The sequence below is a fragment of the Equus caballus genome, chromosome 18, assembly GCF_041296265.1.
Source record: "Equus caballus isolate H_3958 breed thoroughbred chromosome 18, TB-T2T, whole genome shotgun sequence".
Taxonomy (NCBI): domain Eukaryota; kingdom Metazoa; phylum Chordata; class Mammalia; order Perissodactyla; family Equidae; genus Equus; species Equus caballus.
In genome coordinates this window covers 6,906,063-6,924,925 of record NC_091701.1, presented here as the reverse complement: position 1 = coordinate 6,924,925, position 18,863 = coordinate 6,906,063, and the positions used below count along the sequence as shown (strand labels likewise).

The 18,863-nt window shown below is 38.2% G+C and overlaps 1 protein-coding gene across 2 annotated transcripts in view; it reads left to right on the top strand.

The window, feature by feature from the left end:
* Nucleotides 1-18,863, top strand: part of CNTNAP5 (contactin associated protein family member 5) — a 775,716-nt gene that overhangs the window by 347,938 nt on the left and 408,915 nt on the right. For both annotated transcript variants that reach the window (XM_014732391.3, XM_070241766.1), the window contains exon 6: nt 8,869-9,053. In XM_014732391.3, the coding sequence (XP_014587877.2) occupies nt 8,869-9,053 (185 nt within the window). The remainder of the gene's footprint in view (nt 1-8,868; nt 9,054-18,863) is intronic.

Below are 18,863 nucleotides of genomic sequence, written 5' to 3'. Positions count from 1 at the left end.
AAGAAAGAACAAGGAGGGAGACAGAATGAAGGAGAGAGACAGAAGGAAGGAGAGAGACAGGAAAATTCAAGAATCTAAGATAACGGAATAAGAATGGTGCTGGGCCAATGAAAGAGGACTTTTTTCCCTTCCTGGCTCACGTAGACACTCTAGCAGTGTCTCCATTAGTGACAGTTCTCCAGGGTCTATTTCTTATCTAATCCGTGACTGTACAATTCAGAAATTCAGGGTGAGAGTGAAGGGGCTCAGTACCATGGCCGGATGCTGAGGATGGCCCTTGGAGACATACACGCTGTGGTTCTTTTCAACTGATGCTCTTTGCTGAGTATCTGATTCACATTACCTTGTTTCCCTGACCATGGCTGAGTTGGAAAGGTCAGTTCTATGGTGAAATTGAACTACATCTTTCCTTTTTGATGACTTTCTTAGGATAGAGCCATGATTTTTCTAGAACTACTAAGGGGAAAGAGATTTCTGTTCTCAGTCCATAAGGAGATTATAGAGAATCCTTTTCTCAATTTTTACACATTCAGATAACCTGTGGCAGTTTGTCCTCTATAGCATGCCAACAGCACAAACCTACACATGCAGGTGGGAGAATCAAAGAGCAGTGGCATTACGTGACTGGAGAACTGTTGTAAGAACTAAACAAGACATCAATAGTACATGCAGGTCACTCATTCTTAAAAGGGTTCAATGCCTTTGAACTGAGGCAGAATGCTTGTGCAGTCTGCAATAAGCACAGTAGTAACAGGAGAACCTGGAATACATAAACAGGTCCGGAGCAGTGTCCTTGGGGAGCCCAGCATAGGGTTCCGAGGTCATAGCACTTGATTGCATAATAAACTCATTGAGATATCTCGAGATATCAGTGAAAGTTCTGTGCATTCTCCAAAGAGTCAAATGACGTTTACTATAGTTCTTTTGAAATTCAGGCATTTAATATGCCAACCCACATGTATTTATAGAATGTTTATTCCATTTTTGAACTTGTATTAAACACTATGGAAGACTTTTTTAAAGTTGCCATTTTTTGACAGCCTGTACCTAAACACTGTAGTAGACATTTTAAATATATATTTCATTTAAATCACATGACAATCCTACAAACTATATCCAAATTCATTTTACAGAGGAAGGAATTGATGGTCAGTTATGCCTAGTCAGTTGCCCAAGGTCACCTAGTGCATAACTCTGGACCTTGGATTAGAATGTTTGCCAATCCTACTCTAAGGTCTGACACTAATAATTAAAATGTTATAAACTTTCAGGAAACAATTACCTGTTAAGTATCAGGAAGTCAATATTCGTGTATTAAATTGTGAGAATAAAGAGAGCAAGATGGGAGAGGAGTCCAGAAAGGCTTTGTGGATTAACCTTGAGTTATCTGGAGATTTTCTTATAAAAAGGACAGGAAAGCAGCTATTTCAGACAAAGTGTCAGTGGGATAAGGTGCTCTACATTTTTCATAAATTTTGTCATTCACCTCGTAAAAACTTGTTGCACATGTACAGTAATTTGGGGGTTGAGCTAGGCCCTGGATGTTAAAAGTTGGATTTACATGTCCCTATTTTCAAGTGGCTCTCAGGCTGATAAAATAATTATTTCTATTTACTTTCTAACTTTATAATATTAATTAAAAATATGTAAGTATGTATCCCCCAAACCATATGCCATAAATGTATTAAGATAGCATTTTCTGACAACCAAGTCATAGAAGATGGATACAAGTTAGGGGCCAGCCTTGAGCAACAATCCCTAAATCTGGAGAGAGTATTACTGAATAAAATTTAGAAATTTCCTAACAACCAAAGACATGTATTTCGTTACTTTAGTGATACCTAAAAATTTGCTCTGGTTTGAGAGTCAAGCCCACTGGAATCACGTGTCTTCCTGTTAGCTTCTTATTTTCTTTAGAAAGTCTCATTTGGGTACTTAGGAGAATATTCATCAGCCCTGAATTTTGCCAAATGATGGTCTTTATGATACTGAATAGTTTACAGAGATGAAATTTTCCTTCTCATTCTACGTCATGTCCTTCCCCTCAGTGTTGCCCCTTTTTTTCTTTTCCATAACTCTTTGTTTTCCAATCCATCAAATACTTTTCTGAGACCCCCCCATTCCTACAAAGCTACATAGCTTACATGTATCTACAGTGGGATGCAGCTGGTCAGAACATAAGAAATGAGTGTGAATAGGAGTATCATTTTTTCCCAATAGGGGTAGTGATGAGAATATTACCTTTGGAGTCAGATAGAGCTGGGTTGTATCTTTTAATTCTTTGTGTCCTTGGGTAAGTCACACGACTTCTTTGAGCTAGAGCATTTTGCAGAGTGGTGCTCAGAAATAATCGAAACAACATATGTCAAGCTCTTACTTCATGTGAGAAGATTAATAAATAGAAGATAATATCAATATTAATAATCTGAAAAATTAAAGGTGGGGAGGTCAATTCTGAAGATCAAATGGAGGCAAGCATTGAGGACTTTCGTATGAATGACCACTTATTTCATCAACAGTAAATCAGGCTCTTTCCAAGAGTGACTTTTTCTGAAATATCATCTTAAACAAGACAGTCTCCATTCTTTTTCGCTCAGGCTATCTGAAATTCACAGATTGTGAAAGTTAAAGCAGCATCCACGTTTGAACTGTTAAGATAAGGCCAAGCAAGAAGGTTTAATCAAAGAAGATTTTTGGGTGAAAACACTGCAAAATGCATGCCCTTAGTCAGGAAATGTTAGTTCTAAGGGTGAAGATATTGACATGCTTCTCCACAATATGTTGGGCGGTGGGGGCAGGAGGGATGAAAAGATAAAGTTAGAAATATTTTGCAGACATTTTAAGCTTCCTATAAAAATTGTTATATACTTTAGGGTCTTGAGTAGTATGTACATTGTTTCATTTTACCTCCATCTCAAACCTCATGAAAACAAGTTTTTATTTAATTAGTAACAAAGTTTTTCTCTAATATGCTTCTGGCCTAAAGGATAGCTTCTGCATATTTTTATTGTCTTTGTCCTTCACAGTTGCATGTGGGAATTTTTATCTTGCTTTAATAAATTGGAAACTAGTTAAAACTAGTAGTTGAACCTCAATTGCCACCAAGATAAAACTTGAAATATTTATTCCAGGATAAAGAGTTTGATAGTCCCTGGAGAATTAAGTTTTTATCGTAATTTTTAATAATGAACATTTCTAGATAAAATGGAACATTTTCTTGGACTGACGTTCTTCTTTCTTCATGGTAACACCTGGTACAGATACAATTCAAACACCCCACCTGATGAATAGCAGAACTTCCCTGTTTCCCAATTGTGCAAACAGACTAGCTTTCACTCAGTCTGTTTTAATACAAGATTTCTGAGTGGTGGCATAGAATAATTAACAGGGGAGTAGCTGACATTCACTCATGTCTGCCATTTATTGGTTAATTAAAGAACAAGTTATAATGCAGAGATGTTTAATAATTTACACGTCACTGATACCCAGTTTTCAATGAACCAGCTACAGGATAAGGATTATGTTTTTAATGAAGTTTATTTATTTTTCCTATTATCAAAGTTAGTTATACTCACTCTAAAATACAGAAAATAAAAAGAAAAAACATCTAACCCTCTGTTCATATTTTTGTGAATGCATTCTTTGGTTTTATTTGCACACAGTGCTCATTTGTTCCTTTTCCATAGTTGTGGTTGAGTCCATATTTATACTTATCTGGCTTCTTTTATATATTTTAAATCAATAATGTGTAAATTATTGAATACCTCCTTTATTAAATGTTACTTTTTAATGTTATCAAAAAATTACCATCGCTACTGGGCATACTTTTGAAATGATATAAGTGCTTCATAAATAACATTTAGATGCCTACATATATATTCCATCTGGTGATTCTACCTAGGTTTATTCAAAGTTTATTTTTCTGTCTTTCCAACTGATTATACATTATTTCCAATTTAATTTTTTTTTTTTTTGCTTGAGGAAGATTACTGCTGAGCTAACATCTGCACCAATCTTCCTCTGCTTTTCATGTGGGTCACCCCCACAGCATGGCTGATGAGTGGTATAGGTCTGCACCCAGGATCCAAACCTGTGAATCTGGGTCACTGAAGCAGAGTGCACTGAGTTTAACCACTATGCTATGGGGCCAGCCTCTCCAATTTTTAAATTATTAGACATTTCAAAAAAAATTCACCATATTTCATTTTGTTTTCTTAGGATAGATTTCCAGACAGTAGGTTACTAGGTAAAGAGTTATGAACATTTTTTAAGTTCCTCAATACTTATTGACGTATGTTTATTCAAATGATTGGTGGGATTCCACTTGGCGTCATCTGTGGGCAGAAAAAACGAATTGGCTAAGTGAATGAACAATGTAAACAAGGAGCAATATTAATCTGCTTTTGAGGAAAGGTCAACTGCTTTAAGTATTCATGAAAATTTCATGAGCTATTTTGCATGAGAAGATAGGTGTGTTAATTAAGGTTAATTCATAAAATGTAGTGAGAGAAGTAGCTGAATTTTATTTAAAAAGATGCACAGTTTTCTTCCTCCGCAGCCTTCAAATTATGAGTGGAATTATTGGATGGAATGATAGTAGCAATCTTTCCGAGACAAAGTTAGGACATGGGAGAGGAAGGCCTGACTTTAAAAGCTGATGAGAGTAAAGATGGGGTTATGATGCTGGTTCTGCTTCCTATTGTCCAGATGTTCTGACCTATTAAGATGGTAGTGCTGATGTTGGCAGTGGGTGAAAGTAGAGTATTGTGGCAGAAACCAGCTTCAAATTTACTATGTAACGTTTTAGAATTTGAATATCTCAATCTATGTGCTGAGAGAACCCTGATCTGATCAATGTAACAAATCAACTCATTCCGTCCAGTAGCATTTCTCATTACATTAGAAAGTTATACACATGATTTTAAAAAAAATCACCCAAGGATTTAAAATAGTGGACTTAGTGCAAGTAGGTAACCAGTCAAAAATATAAAATGAAGGTAGAATTGTACCTTATATCACACACCAGAATAAAATCCAAATGAACGGGCTAGAAGAAAATGGGAGAATTCTTTAATGATCTCAAAATAGGAGGACATGTTAAACTATAACGCAAATCCAGAACCATAAAAAAAAAGAGGGAAATGATAGATTTTTCAACATAAAAATGTGGGGCAAATAAAGACCAAGAAAAGCAAAATCAAAAGGCAAATAAACAACAGCAAACAAGATATTTCCACAATTCGTATTACAGACAATAGACTAAATACACACTGATAAGAAAATTGATAGGAAAAATAGGCAAGAGATATGAGGAGATAGTTCACAAAATAGAAAATAAAAATGAAAAGATTTTTAAACTCATTCATATAAAGAGAAATGTATATTAAAACTTCTCAGAAATATGTGTTTGTTTCCCCTTCAGACAGGCAAAATTCCAGAAGCTTGAACATATTTTCTTGACAAGCCTGTGGAGAAAAGGCACTCTCATAAATTGCTAGCAGAAGATTAAATAGGTCCAACTTTTATAGAGGAAAAGTTGGCAGTACCTGTCAAAGATGAAATTTGCAAACCTTTGAACACTAATTCCTGATTTAAGAATGCTTGCTACAGAAATGTTTGCACATATGCCAAATGACCTCTACCTATGAGGCATTTCAGCAGTTTTAAGTGTTAACAATAGATGGAAAACCTAAATATCTATCAGAAAGAAACTGGTTAAAAATATATCCTATATAGCATGCAACGGAATGTTACTCAGCTGGAAAAAAGATGAGCAAATTTTTTATATACTTATATAAGAAAATTATCAGTGTAGGCGAAGTGAAAATGAAAAAGTGCAGGAAAATTTTCACCATTAAAATAAAAAAACTTAAATGAGGGGAAAGAAAGAATATATATCTTTACTGGCTTACATACACTTAAAATTGTTTCTGGAAGGAGAAACAAGACATTAATAACAGCAATTGCCTATAGGGTATGAAGATTAGCGGATGAACACAGGGGTCAGAGGAAGATTTATTACTATATCCAAAAAGTAAATAAAATTTACAGTCAGTTTGACTTATTCGTGATTAAATTGATCTTTTAAAGCAGGAATCATAGTGTAGAAAAATAGTAAAATATTTTATTTTAATCATTATTATGATTGGCTCTATTAAAGAACTCAGTATATCACTAAAACCCACCAAAACAGCACATAGAATATGTATGTGGGGGGAAAGGCTGTGATTGCTTTCCCTTTATTTTTCTTTTTTGTGACTTACAGTGGCTTTAAATTTTCAAATGTTTAATGTTTTGGACTTATTATTAAGTAATCTGTTTTTATTTTATATTATTACATTATTATTGTATATTATTATTAAGAATATGCCTTTCCCGTTTTGAGAAGAAACTTAGATGAACATTAAACTCAAATATTAATTCTAATATTAATTCTATTTGACTTATTACATAGAACCAACAGTTTATAAGGCATACTAAGTTTCCTTCAACCAAGCTTGGACAAGTTTTATTTTATAAATAAAAGGGGGGCTGTATGCATGTGTGTGTGTATGTGGGTGGGTGTGTGTGTGTGTGTGTGTGTGTGTGGAGAGGTATTTTTTGTTCTGTCTTTCTTATCTGATAACTGGTACCACTTTTCACTCACCTGCTCAAGCAAAAAACTTAAAAGTCATCACCAGGTGAGCCTCTTCCTTTATCTCTTCCACCTCCAACATGCAAGTGATGTGTGAGGCCGTCACATGAGACAGCTTACCATAACTTGGCAATCCATTCTTCCTGTGCTCTCTTTACCTAAGCACTTTTGTCCCCATCTACATTACTGCCGACCTTACAGCCAGCTTTGCTTTCTAATCAAATTTTCATACAGCTGCCAAAATAATCTTCCTTTTTTTTAATAGAAATAAGCAAACAACAACAAAAAAGTCAAATAATCTTCCCTCTTACTCTCAGTTTAATTTAAGAGTTCTTAATAACCTTTCTTAAATGTTAATCTGAGTTAGTAATCTCTAGTTTACTAATTCACCATTGATTCCCATTCCTTAAAGGTAAATGTAAGCTGTTACCTTGCACATACTAGCACTCTAGTCCTGGACGATTTAAGCCAGCCTGGCATGGCCATGGCGCTTTGCTGGGTGGAGTCCCTCCACCATGTTCCTTTGTGCCTCTGAGTCTTGGCACCTGCTTCTTCTGGCTGTGTGACAGTGCTCCTTCTTCTGGCCAAACCTCAAGCCTCTCACTGCTCTAGTGGAGGCTCTGCAGCTCCTTACTCTGCATTTCCTTGTCTCCCTGGTCTAACCACTGCATAGCATCACCATGCTTTTTGAGAGTCTCCACATTAATACCTTCTGGGAGGGGAGTGTGCCTGTTAACTCTGTATTGCCTTTATACATCATTTGTCACTGTAACCAGCACAGGTGACTATCAATACCTTTTAAGGAAGGGAAGAAGGAAGAGAAGGAAGAATGAAGGAGGGAAGGAAGGAAGGAGGAAGAGAAGAAAGAGAAGTAAGAAGGGAGGGAGGAAGAGAGAGAAGGAAGGAGAAAAAAAGAAAAAATATCTATTGATTCATTAGCAAAAGTTGACAAATTGTGAGAACTCAAAAGTTGTGGAACAAATAAACAATGAATAAATCAAATAAAGTCAGCTATGAATTCACCAGCTCTCATTTGTTAATGATGATAAGTTTGATGCCCCACTCCCACCTCCATATGGAGCAACAAAGTGTTCTTCAGTGAAGGAAGCCAGGACTTAGGGCCATACCGGAGGTGGGAGTGAGCAGCCCACAGGGAAATGGCAGTTCTGCCCCTGAATGCCATGCTGCTGAGCAGGCGGCTGCAGCTGTTCCCATAATACGCATCTGAGGAGAGAGAGAGACATTTAGCTTCCAGTTACTAAGGGGACTGCATAAGAATATATTCAAAAAATTGAAAGTTTCTATATAAGTAACAATTAGCTGCACTTAATTCTTCATTTTGCTAAGTCTGAGACACTCTTCAGGAAAAAAACCCAAAAGCTGTAATTTTTTTTAGGAAGGGGTACCGGCATGAACTTTCATAAAATTGGAGAAGGGACAGAGAGGAGAGAGAACAGGGCAGACTTGACTGAAAAGGGTACCTGTCCCCTTGAATTTCACATCCTCCCTCGGGGTGTCTCCCAAACTCAACTCAGGCTGAATTCGCACATCCGACACATCGTCAGAGGAAAAAGGGTCAGGCAGACCTGGATTCAGATCCTGGCTGCACCTCTGGGGCTGCACGCTTCCCCTCACTGAGCTTCCTCATTTGCGAAATGAATATAATCATTTCCCCTTTGAGGATTAAAGACAGAGGTTATAAATTTCCTACTAAAGTGCTATTCCTATAGCAGGGACTTGAGAACGGCAGCTAAGATGATTATTCCCGCACCTTCACCTTTGCCTAGAGACTGCCCGAACCCCATGTGTCAGTCTTCCCTCTACCTATCCAGAGTTCACTCCAAGCACAGCTAAAGGTCTGTTTTCGCCACTCAAGAGCCACTCAGACGTAAAGAATGTGTATTATTTCTAACCGTGATAACCCCTACATTCAGTATTACTCGTGTGGCCATTAGGATATAGTTCCTTTTATTATATAAGTGTTCGAACACTGAAAACATGTCATTTCATGTCTAGAAAGGGGTCTGTATTATCAATTGACCTAGAATTTGGTCCTGGAATCTGAGGGCAAAGCTCGTTATTCCTTTAGAAGGCCAGCACAGTTCTGGGCCTGTAGAAAGAGAATCATTCTTTACCTTTAGGATAGAGACTGCTGGCCTTGCTTGTGGAACATTCTAGTACTCAAGGCTGCCCTTGGGCACAGATACCATGATGTCTTCCTCTCCCCTTCACAGATGACAGCAAACTTCGACTCAGCAGCAGCCCACCCTCGGCCACCCTGGGCAGCCTGCTGGATGACCAGCACTGGCACTCGGTCCTCATCGAGCGGGTTGGCAAGCAGGTGAACTTCACCGTGGACAAACACACACAGCACTTCCGGACCAAGGGCGAGGCAGATGCCTTAGACATCGACTATGAGGTGAGTTGACTCTCCCTGCAGATCCCAGGCCCCTTGCTCAGGATCAGTAAGAAGATCAGTAAACAAAAGAGCAATTGAGAGGAGATGTGGGGCTGTGACAAATCTTACCCTGGGCTTATCCTCTCCTCCACCTAAGCCTAGTCAGCCCGCAGAAGAAGAGTCCACACAGAGAATCAGATCAGAGAGCGTGGGGAAAATGCCTTGGAAATAATGGTGGCAGCCCATGAGGCCTCAGCTAATTGTGTGTGTTACAATTGTCTCCTTTTTACTTCAAATAGTTGTTCTTACTTGTAGCCTCCCTGTCTCACTGTCTAGTCTCTTGGTTATACTCAGTCATTCCTTTTTCAAAACTTGCTTCAATTACCTGGGGTAATGGAAGATATAGACAGTATACTAATATAATTTTGTATATCAATTATACCTCAATTAAGAAAGGAAATTATAAACAAAATCCAAAGTAATCTAAAATCTGCACTATAGGCACTTGTTTTTAACCTTCATTCCTATGTAAACTTTTGACTAACGCACAAGGACAGTTATTTCAAGTCTACAATATAAAGAAGGTTGCACAAAGTTCTGCAAGCTGGCAGCCAAGAGTTATCCATCTTTGCTAGTAGTTCAGTACAAGAAGTATATATTGTGCCCCTACTGTATACCAGGCTCTGCTCTTGGTAATAACAACACAGAGCGGACTGAGGCAGAGTCTCTGAGTTGGAGAAGCTTACAGTCAATAGCAGAGTCATACCTGGAGATAAGCCGCTGTGGGACAAGGAGGGGAGAGCCACAGCAGAGCGCAGCACTGGGCAGTGTGGCAATACTGGGGCGAGGGCATGGGATTCAACCTAGAAAGAGGGTGGAAGGCTTCCAGCAGGAGGCACTACTAAGTCTTGACAAAAGAGTTGGGTTAACCTGACGATGAAGGTCAGAAAAGCAGGTCAGGTCCAGAAAGCAGGGTGTGCAAGGCACAGGGCATGAAATGTCACAGTCCGGTATCTCTGGATTTGAAACAATGGGTAGGCAGTGATGTGTGGGAGCCAGCTGGTACTGACTCATAAAGGCTAACTGGTAGATTTCAGGGAATTTTGGCTACTGCTGGTAAACATAACCATTACTAAAAATTATTATATAAACATAATCTAATAAAGAATTTGTACAAGATAATACATTCATTGATTCCTAATTATTTCAAAGTATTATATCTATCTATCTATGCATCTATCTATATGTACTCTTGAGGTTTTTTACTACTGCCGCATCTGTGTGGTAGAAATACTTTATTCGTATTGGTCTGCTAGGTACATCTCTTCCCAATTCCATGTTCACTTTCACCTCTTTGAGAACTTGAAATCCACCATGGTGGGAATATTTATACAGTGGATACTGGCAAAGAGATGAATCACAGTTTCATTTATTGTTTTGTTGACTGACTAGACCAGGGATGGACAAACTACAACCTGTAGGGCAAGTCTGGCTTGAAGCCTGTTTTCCTCCAGCCTGTGTGTTAAGAATAATTTTTACATTTGTAAAGGGTTATTAAAAAAAAAGAAATTAAAAAAAAGAATATGTGACAGAGACTGTATGTGATTACAGATAAAAGAGTTCAGTTAAGAATCAACAGAAGCATTCTGTAAGAATCAATTGGTTATACGGAATTTACAATAAAGATTATCGTATGTTTTATCGTTATTTGTAAGTTGTGTCTACACATTGTTTGTATCAGTAAAATAATCTTACGTTTGTTTATAGGCACACACACACATACCCATATACCTACATGGCTGTGTATGTGTGTGTTTCTCACCCTGAAGAGTCAGATTCTGAACTTTTGTCAATATACCACTTGGGGCAGGGGTTAGTGAGAGATAAAACATAAGGATTAGGGGAGGCCCAGGTGAGGATGGGCCCTGTGAGCCATGGAAGGAACTTCCATGGTGGGGATGAGGAGCTGCTCAAGGACCTTTTGCAGGAGAGTGGCATGGCCAGTATTATGTTTTAGACTAGCAATTCTGAACGTATGTTTCAGGAGCCAGTCCAATTAGCATCCCCTGGAGATTTGGTAAAAATGAAAATACTCAGGTCCCACCCAGACCTACTGAATCAGAAACTCTGGGAGAGGGGCTCAAAAATCTGTTTTTAGAAATCCTCCAGGTGGCTCTGATGTACCCTAACATTTGAGAACAAGTATTTTAGAGCAGTTACTCTGAAGCAATTACTCTGAAGCTTAGACTTGTGCGTAGGTGGAGGAGGGGGCTGCTGGACAGATGGTAGGAAACCCTGTTTGGAGACAATTTCAGTCACTAGAAGGAGAGTTAATAGGACAGAGGAGGTGGAGATGAATAATTGAAAAATTTGGATCTGACTTTTTTTTTCAATCACTATCAGGAGCTGTAGGAAAGATCTGCTCTTTTGATCCTAATCTTGGTGTAGCATACTGTAATAAGATATGCCATTCATTAACTTCAAAAGAAAATTTGTCACTCTGACTCAGAATGCAAGAGACCCTATAGATATTTTTTGGGTTGCTGATAACTGTTCATCTATGAATATCAATCATTCTCCTTTGTCAACGTTAAGTGACTGAAAAAGAATGCACACAACGTTGGAATTATCTTAAAATAAGAGATATCTTTTACAAATTTAAGGACAACAGAAAACATAAAATCGTCTTTAAGTCTCACCATTTCCCCAAATGCTTTACCTCTACTGGTCTAGGAGATGGTTCTAAAATTCACTCAGTTGCCTGATTTAACATTTATTTTCAAGGCTGTGTCTACCCAGCTATGTTCTCCTGTGTGTATACAGAACCTATATGGGATCACAGCTGAGTGGCATTGAAGTAAATGTCAGAATTTAGGGAAATGAAATGCAATGATGTCACTAAATTTATGAAATTGGGACAGATTTCTTGCCGAAATGCCTAATTTCATGGTGCCTTATAAAAAGTATTTCCTAGGAAAAAAACACCTTGAAATGTTCCTCTGAAGCAACCTCTGCTTCCGAGAATGCAAGCACTTTCCAGAGTGTGCAGCCAGTTTGCTCCAGTGATCATAAAAGAGACAGATTGACTTTAACAGTAACGTTGACATTGGTTGTACTAGAACACATGACTTGTGCATCGGGAGAAGCCTCCAGAACAACTGGAGCTCTCCACATTTTGAAGAGCCACTGTTAGGGCTATGTGGAGAAGAAAGAGCACAGAGGACAGGAATCTTGTGTTCCAATCACCACCTTACCAGTAACTAGTTTTTTAAACCTGGAAATGAAAATTCTTCATTTCACTTACCCAGAAGCAACATGAGCACCCTTATTGGAAGTAATGTAGCTAAATAAAATATCTAAATCTAAGATCTATTTTATAACAATGTTGTCTATTAATCAGAATCTAGGTCATTGACTTGATTTCTGCCATGGGACCTGCACATACAAGCCCTGTATCCTACCAGCTGGAAGGATTATAATGACTACTTTCTGGTCCCTAGGTTCCCATGACCCACTGTCAAAGCATGTATACTGCTGTCGAGCTGTATTCTATCAAATTCTGTATCAGGGTTAATTATATTATGCAAATCTATATCCCTCTTCATATTTTAGCATGATGTGGTAATATTTGGCAAGAAAATATAGTAGCTTTTATCTCTCCATCTTAAACAAGATTGAAGATATCAATCGAGTGACATAATGTCTTTCTATGATGCATCTAATAGGAATTTTGCCACACTAAGATGTATGCAGTTGTCTGCTTCTCCTCCCACCTAGAAGGCAAACACAGGCAAGGGTTCAGAAAATCTTCTGTCAAAAAAAACAAGCAGTAGAAAGAATGTAGATCCTTTACTTCTCACTGCGATGTCTTCCCAGTTCACATCACTCAGCCCATATGATTTTCTCCAAATGCTGTGAGAAAGACTAAGGCAAGTCACTTCACTTCCAGCCTGGAGCAGAAGGGTTTTAGAAAAGAGATATTTTTAGGATTTTAGTGAGATCCTATTTCTTTGAGATCCTTGTGATCCAAGAAGTCTTTTCTTATCAAGAGTGCTCCGTGATCCTGTTTTACATAGCTGTCTTAAAAGCACCAAAACTATTAAAAATACATGATTTACATCATGTCGTAAACACTGAAAAAGCATTTTACAAAAGTATATCTTAATAAGAATTCTTAGGAAAAAAACACAACTAGATTAAACTAAACCCTTTAAGCATTTAACATACATGTGTGTACGTATATCTTCAAAAATGTTTTATTAAAGTTTCAAAGAAAACATAAGATACTATTTTTATAATTGAGGATTGTGTGAGGTCTTTTTAAGTATGACATAAATTTCAGAAACCTAGAAATAAAAGATATGAAAAATTTTGTCCATATACATTTTAAAAAATTCCATATGACCTTCCACAAAAAATACATATATAATGATATCATCCCACCAAATAACTTGAAAAAGTACTTCACATAAAATCAATAAATAGAAGCTCCTACAAATATTTTTTCAAAAAGGTAACTCAATGGAAAAATAGGTAAAGTATATGAATATATAAAAAACACAAATTGCTGTAAAATAAATGAAAACATGCTTAACCTCACTCATCAAAAAAGAATGCAAATTCATGCTACAATGCTACTTTTAGCTTAGATTGCAAAGACCCAAAACTTTAAAATGTGGGCATGGATATGAAGAAACCAGAACTATTTTATATGCTGTTAGTGGTACTGTAATTAATACAATATCAAAGAAAGGGCAATATCTTCAAAATTGGAAGCACATGCTCTTCAACTGAATAATTCTGTTTCTAGCAATTTGTCCTACAATTATAAGCAAATGTATACAAGGGGCTATATGTTAGGTATAATAAAAGATAAAAAATTCCCCAAAAATCCTTCACAAGGGAGTTAATTACAAATTATGGTAAGCCCCGTAGGGAAACAGCTCCCCCAGGATGCCCTGGTGACTTCGCACAACCCACATGGGCCACCCAGCCACAGGTTTGCAGCACTGCTGATCTGAGCCTAGGCAGGATGCTCTATGAGCCTCCTGAAACCCAAGAGGATGGAGGCCTGCAAGGAGCCGGTCGTCTTCTGCTTGCCTCCCTGCCAATGGGAGGCTGTCATGACACATTTCCTGTAGCCTCCTAGGTTCTGATGAGGCATGCACCTTTCAGCCTTGCCCTCCCAGAATACAGCTGCATCATGTAGAATTGCTTAGTTGAAGTCTAGAATCAGATCTATAACAACTGGGAATCCCACAGATTGCATGGTGCTCATCTGACCCATTTGTTTGGGTATGGTCTCTTTCGATGTGTGGGACCGGGCCTATGGAGAGCTCCAATGTTTGGCTGCTCTTCCCTTTGCTGTCTATGTAAGTCACAAACCCCTCGAACCTAAAACTGGCTCCTTTACCCTGACCAGTAGATCAGTCAGGCCTTGGCCTCAGGCTTTCCTTGTTTTGTGTGTTGTTTTGTGCTTGACAAACCCATAGACAAGTATTATGCACCCATTAAAAAGAGTGAGGCAGACCTATGTGTTCTGATGTGGAACCATCTCAAATACAAACTGTTACATGAAAGGAAAAATCAATGTGCAGTGTAGTACAAATAGTTTATGTGTTTAAAGAATAGAAAAGAATACACAGACTTGAAAGCACATAGATGCACAGAAGTCCCTGTAAGGATATTAAGGAAACAGATAAGGCAGATAATAAGAGAATAGGCAACGAAGAAGGAAGCCTTATGTTTTGCTGTATACTCTTTAAACTTTTTGAATTTTGTACCACATACATGACTTAAAAGATATTTCTTATATTTGTTTCTAAATTTGCATTCTGATTTATTTTTATTCAGAATTTAAAAAAATTGTACTTGAAAAATCCCTTTATAATACACATCCTTTTATAATATGTAATTAAATTTACTTATTTTAAATTATCTCTCTCATCATCCCCACCCCAGCCGCAGAATTTAAGCTCATCATAAGGGTCAAGATTTTGTTTTTTACTTTCATTTATTTCTACAGAATTATGTCTGGTACACAATACACAATAAGTATTTATTAAGTACTGTAAATGAAGAAAGTTTCATTCTATGAATTACAGAAGATAACAATTCACACCCTACTTTCTTTCCTATGAGAAATTCCTAAGAGGTTCCCTATACTCAGCAGCCAGCCCCTGCTGCTGCCTTCCTTTAGCTTGGCATTGCCTAATAGACACTCCTCTTAGAAATTAGACATGATTAAAGGACTGGCCAGACATAATACAGGTATTTATTTAGTGATCAGAATAACAGCAGATGACTGGGCAAACTGTTTTCCAGATCATGTGGTAGTATAATTGTTATTGATCCTTTTCTTCTCTGGAAACTCAATTGCAAGGCCAAAGTAGAAGGCCTACATGGAAGAAAATTAATGGAAGAAAATAAAATAAAGAAAAAAATAAGTAGATGCAAGCTAGAAATAAGGAGGAAAAAAAGGGAACAAAAGAGCTTCTATTTTGTGTGGCATTCTGTGGTTTTGTTACACCCTTAAAACAGCCTTTTCAGGGAAATTATGATGTCCTACATCACAAACATAAAACCAAGACAAGAGAGATTGAGGAATCCCCCATCTCTATTCCCCAATAGGCGCTGGGTAACAGGAGCAGGATTTGAGCCCAGGTCTGTGTAGCTATTCAACCAGAGATCCTTCTGGTGACCAGGTGTTCTCTCTGAAGGAAGATAGTCCCTCATGACACAAGCACAGACTGTGGCCCTTCTCCAGGCCTCTGCATATATAAAAGGCTCGAAACCACATTACTCGCTGCCATTTTTCTTGCTGGTTTTAAATGAAGATTGTTGTGACTTGTGGACTTGTTAATCTTATCTTTCCCCAAGTTTTATAACAGTGAAATGAAATATAAGAACTTCTCTTAAATGTATACTAAAAGTTAACTAATTGCATAGAACATGACAGAGGGAATATTTCAATACTAGTGTGACACCAAAAAAAGAAAAAAATCATTGTTTTTATTAACATGAACTAAAACAACACATGATAAAATTCCTTTGTATTTTATTTCAGCTGCTATTGGTGGGGGGAGATGGTAGTAGGTTTTAATTACCTAATAAAACTTTTTGTGGCTGGCTGAATTTGGCTAAATTATTATAATTATCAATAAAATATTATAAAGTTAGCCAGGCCCCACTCAAATATTTTAGGGCCTGAGACAAGAGTACAAATGGAGGTCCACACACCACAAGTCTAAATGTTTAAAGCATTACAAATAAGCTAACAAACTTGAATAAAATATGCTCCACTCTCCTACTAGGGCAAATGTACCTTCGCAATGACATCCCACATGTCCAAGCCCTGTCTACACCCTAAGCAGCTACTTCTTGGACACTGCTCAAACCTACGGGCTATGGTCTACGCTCAGGAGGACAGATAGAGGAGAGAACGGTTCAGGCCCTCAGAGCAGTTTCAGAGCTGTTTAGTCAGGCAACTCTAGGGTGCTGTGTGGGAGAACCACAGTAGAAGGGTGTGGGCAGCTTCCTATAGTCCTTTGCCCTTGGCTCACAAACACTCCAGTGAGCAGGATGTGACCGGAGGATGGCCAGAGTGGGCCCTCCAGGGTGCCAGCTCCACAGCAGGGGCCCCACTTGCCTGAGTGTCCATACATGACAGACTGACATCAGGATTTCCAATGAGCTCCTTGCTTGCATACTGAAACATACATGATTTAACCCATTGTCCAAAAAACTAAGGTAAGAATATTGTAAATAATCATAAATATGCATTGAAGCAATTGGGCTATGTCAGTGCTTGATGTCTGTGAGTCTGTAAAAATATATCCATTTAGAGACAGGAACCATAGGCTAACAATTGATGAGATTTGAGCCAGGAGCAACACAAACAAAAATAAAAAAGATGACCTGAATACAGCCCCTGGTGCAAAAACTGGTAGTTGACTGAGAACACAGGGTTCTCAACGGCAGAGAAAATAAGAGGAGCTGGTTTATGTTATTGAGGAAATGTTGCTGATTTCTGCTATAAGTGTACATCACTGCTCCTTTTCCTCCCCTCAAGGTGACTGCAGAAGGCTCACCAAATAGTGTAAGGCACAGTTTGCCCAGGACTAAGGGGACTCTGGGGATGTGGGACTTTCAGTTTTAAAACTTGTTCATCTTAGCCTGGGGCCTGAGGCCCAGGGAGGGCTACTCTTTGGAACCATAACTAGTAAGGGTCAGAGGGACACAATGTATGTTGTGGTTAAGAGATTGGGCTCTGGATTGAAGGGCTTGAAATTCCAGCAATTCCATTCCACCTCTTGGCTGTGAGGCCTCAGTGAAACTGCTAAACCTCTGCATCCCATTGTTTTCTTCAGCTTCAAAGTGGAGCAAGTAATACTATCCAATTCAAAAGTTAGAGAAAAAATAGTGGACGTAAGCGCTAAATATAGTGCCCGATGTATAAAGCTAATCAACAAATGCCACTATTGTTATTACTAAAACAAAACTTTGTCTGAGAGAGTGCTGAGGGTCGAACTAGCAAGGCCAAGTCCAACTGAAAGGTAAGGGGCAACAGTTGGGCCTGGGTTGTAAGGTAAAACCAGAGTGGAGGGTGTAGGTGTGGACCTGTGGCATTGGGCAGGGAGCATGGCCGTGACTGAGGCACTTTCTATAAGCAAAGGAAACTCTTGATTTCAAGGTGGGGCTGTGGCTGGGTCAGATATTGCTCAGTTTCTGTCCCCAGCAAAACAGAAAGAGGACAATTCTCATGCTGAAATAAGAGGACACAAGGAGTTTGTGAAAAAATAGATTAGAGAAGCAATAAAGAAGAGGTAATTTTCAGTGAAAATGTAACTCCAAAGTAGGAACAAAATGAGACATCTTATGTACAAGTCTTTTAAAGTTATAGAGATCAGACATTCCAAAGAAGTTACACAGTGAGTTACTAACCAAATCTAACAGTGTAGCAGAAGGCATAAAGTGGTGACCCTGGAGAAGATTTTGACTGCCATCATTTCATTGGACTATATGATGTGTTTCTTTTTTGTAACTATTTGAATTCAGGGTGATATTTAAAAATCAAGAGATTTCACAAGAAAATTGAGATTTCTGGTCTCATTTGAAATGGTAGACATTCATCAAACTTTGACAGCATTCCAAAGGCCAAAGATGGGCTGCTCCTCCAGAAAGGCTATGAAGTCTCCATAAGGTTCAACAAACACCAAGTCAGTGCAAGTTTCGTGGTTGAAAAAGAAGACAGCCATTCAGATCCTTTTTCATACACCTTCCATTACAATGTGGACTATCAGAAGTGAGACAAATATTTACAGATTAGAAACTTCAAAAGTCTCAGAAGTCTAAGTACAACAGAAAAAGGAATCTTCAGAACAGGGAGTCTCCTAAATTTAAATGTGGCCAAAGAAAAAGCCAATAAGGAGGCATGAACTCATTGCCATGGAAGTAACATCAAAGATTGAAAGAGACAAGCAAATGCCAGACAAAAGAGGAACAAGATCAAAGGGAGAAAGTGGCAGATTCTGAGCCCTCATACATTTAACATCAAAGCAGACTGTCTTCTGGGATTCAACCAGTTGGAGCTCACCTGTGACACCAGCAAACCCATCAGGTTTCCAGATGGACTATGTTGCCTAAGACATCAAGACTGTGAGTGAAACTTCAAAATCTAACACCTGGGTTTCTTGACCACTAAGATCAATGAAAGGCATGCCATGCAGTTTCCAAGAGCAAACAAACAAGAAAAGTAAGAAAAGAAAGCAGCTGAATTGACAAAAAGAAGGACAATAAGGCAAAAGCCATTTTAGAAGAAAATTGCTAGTG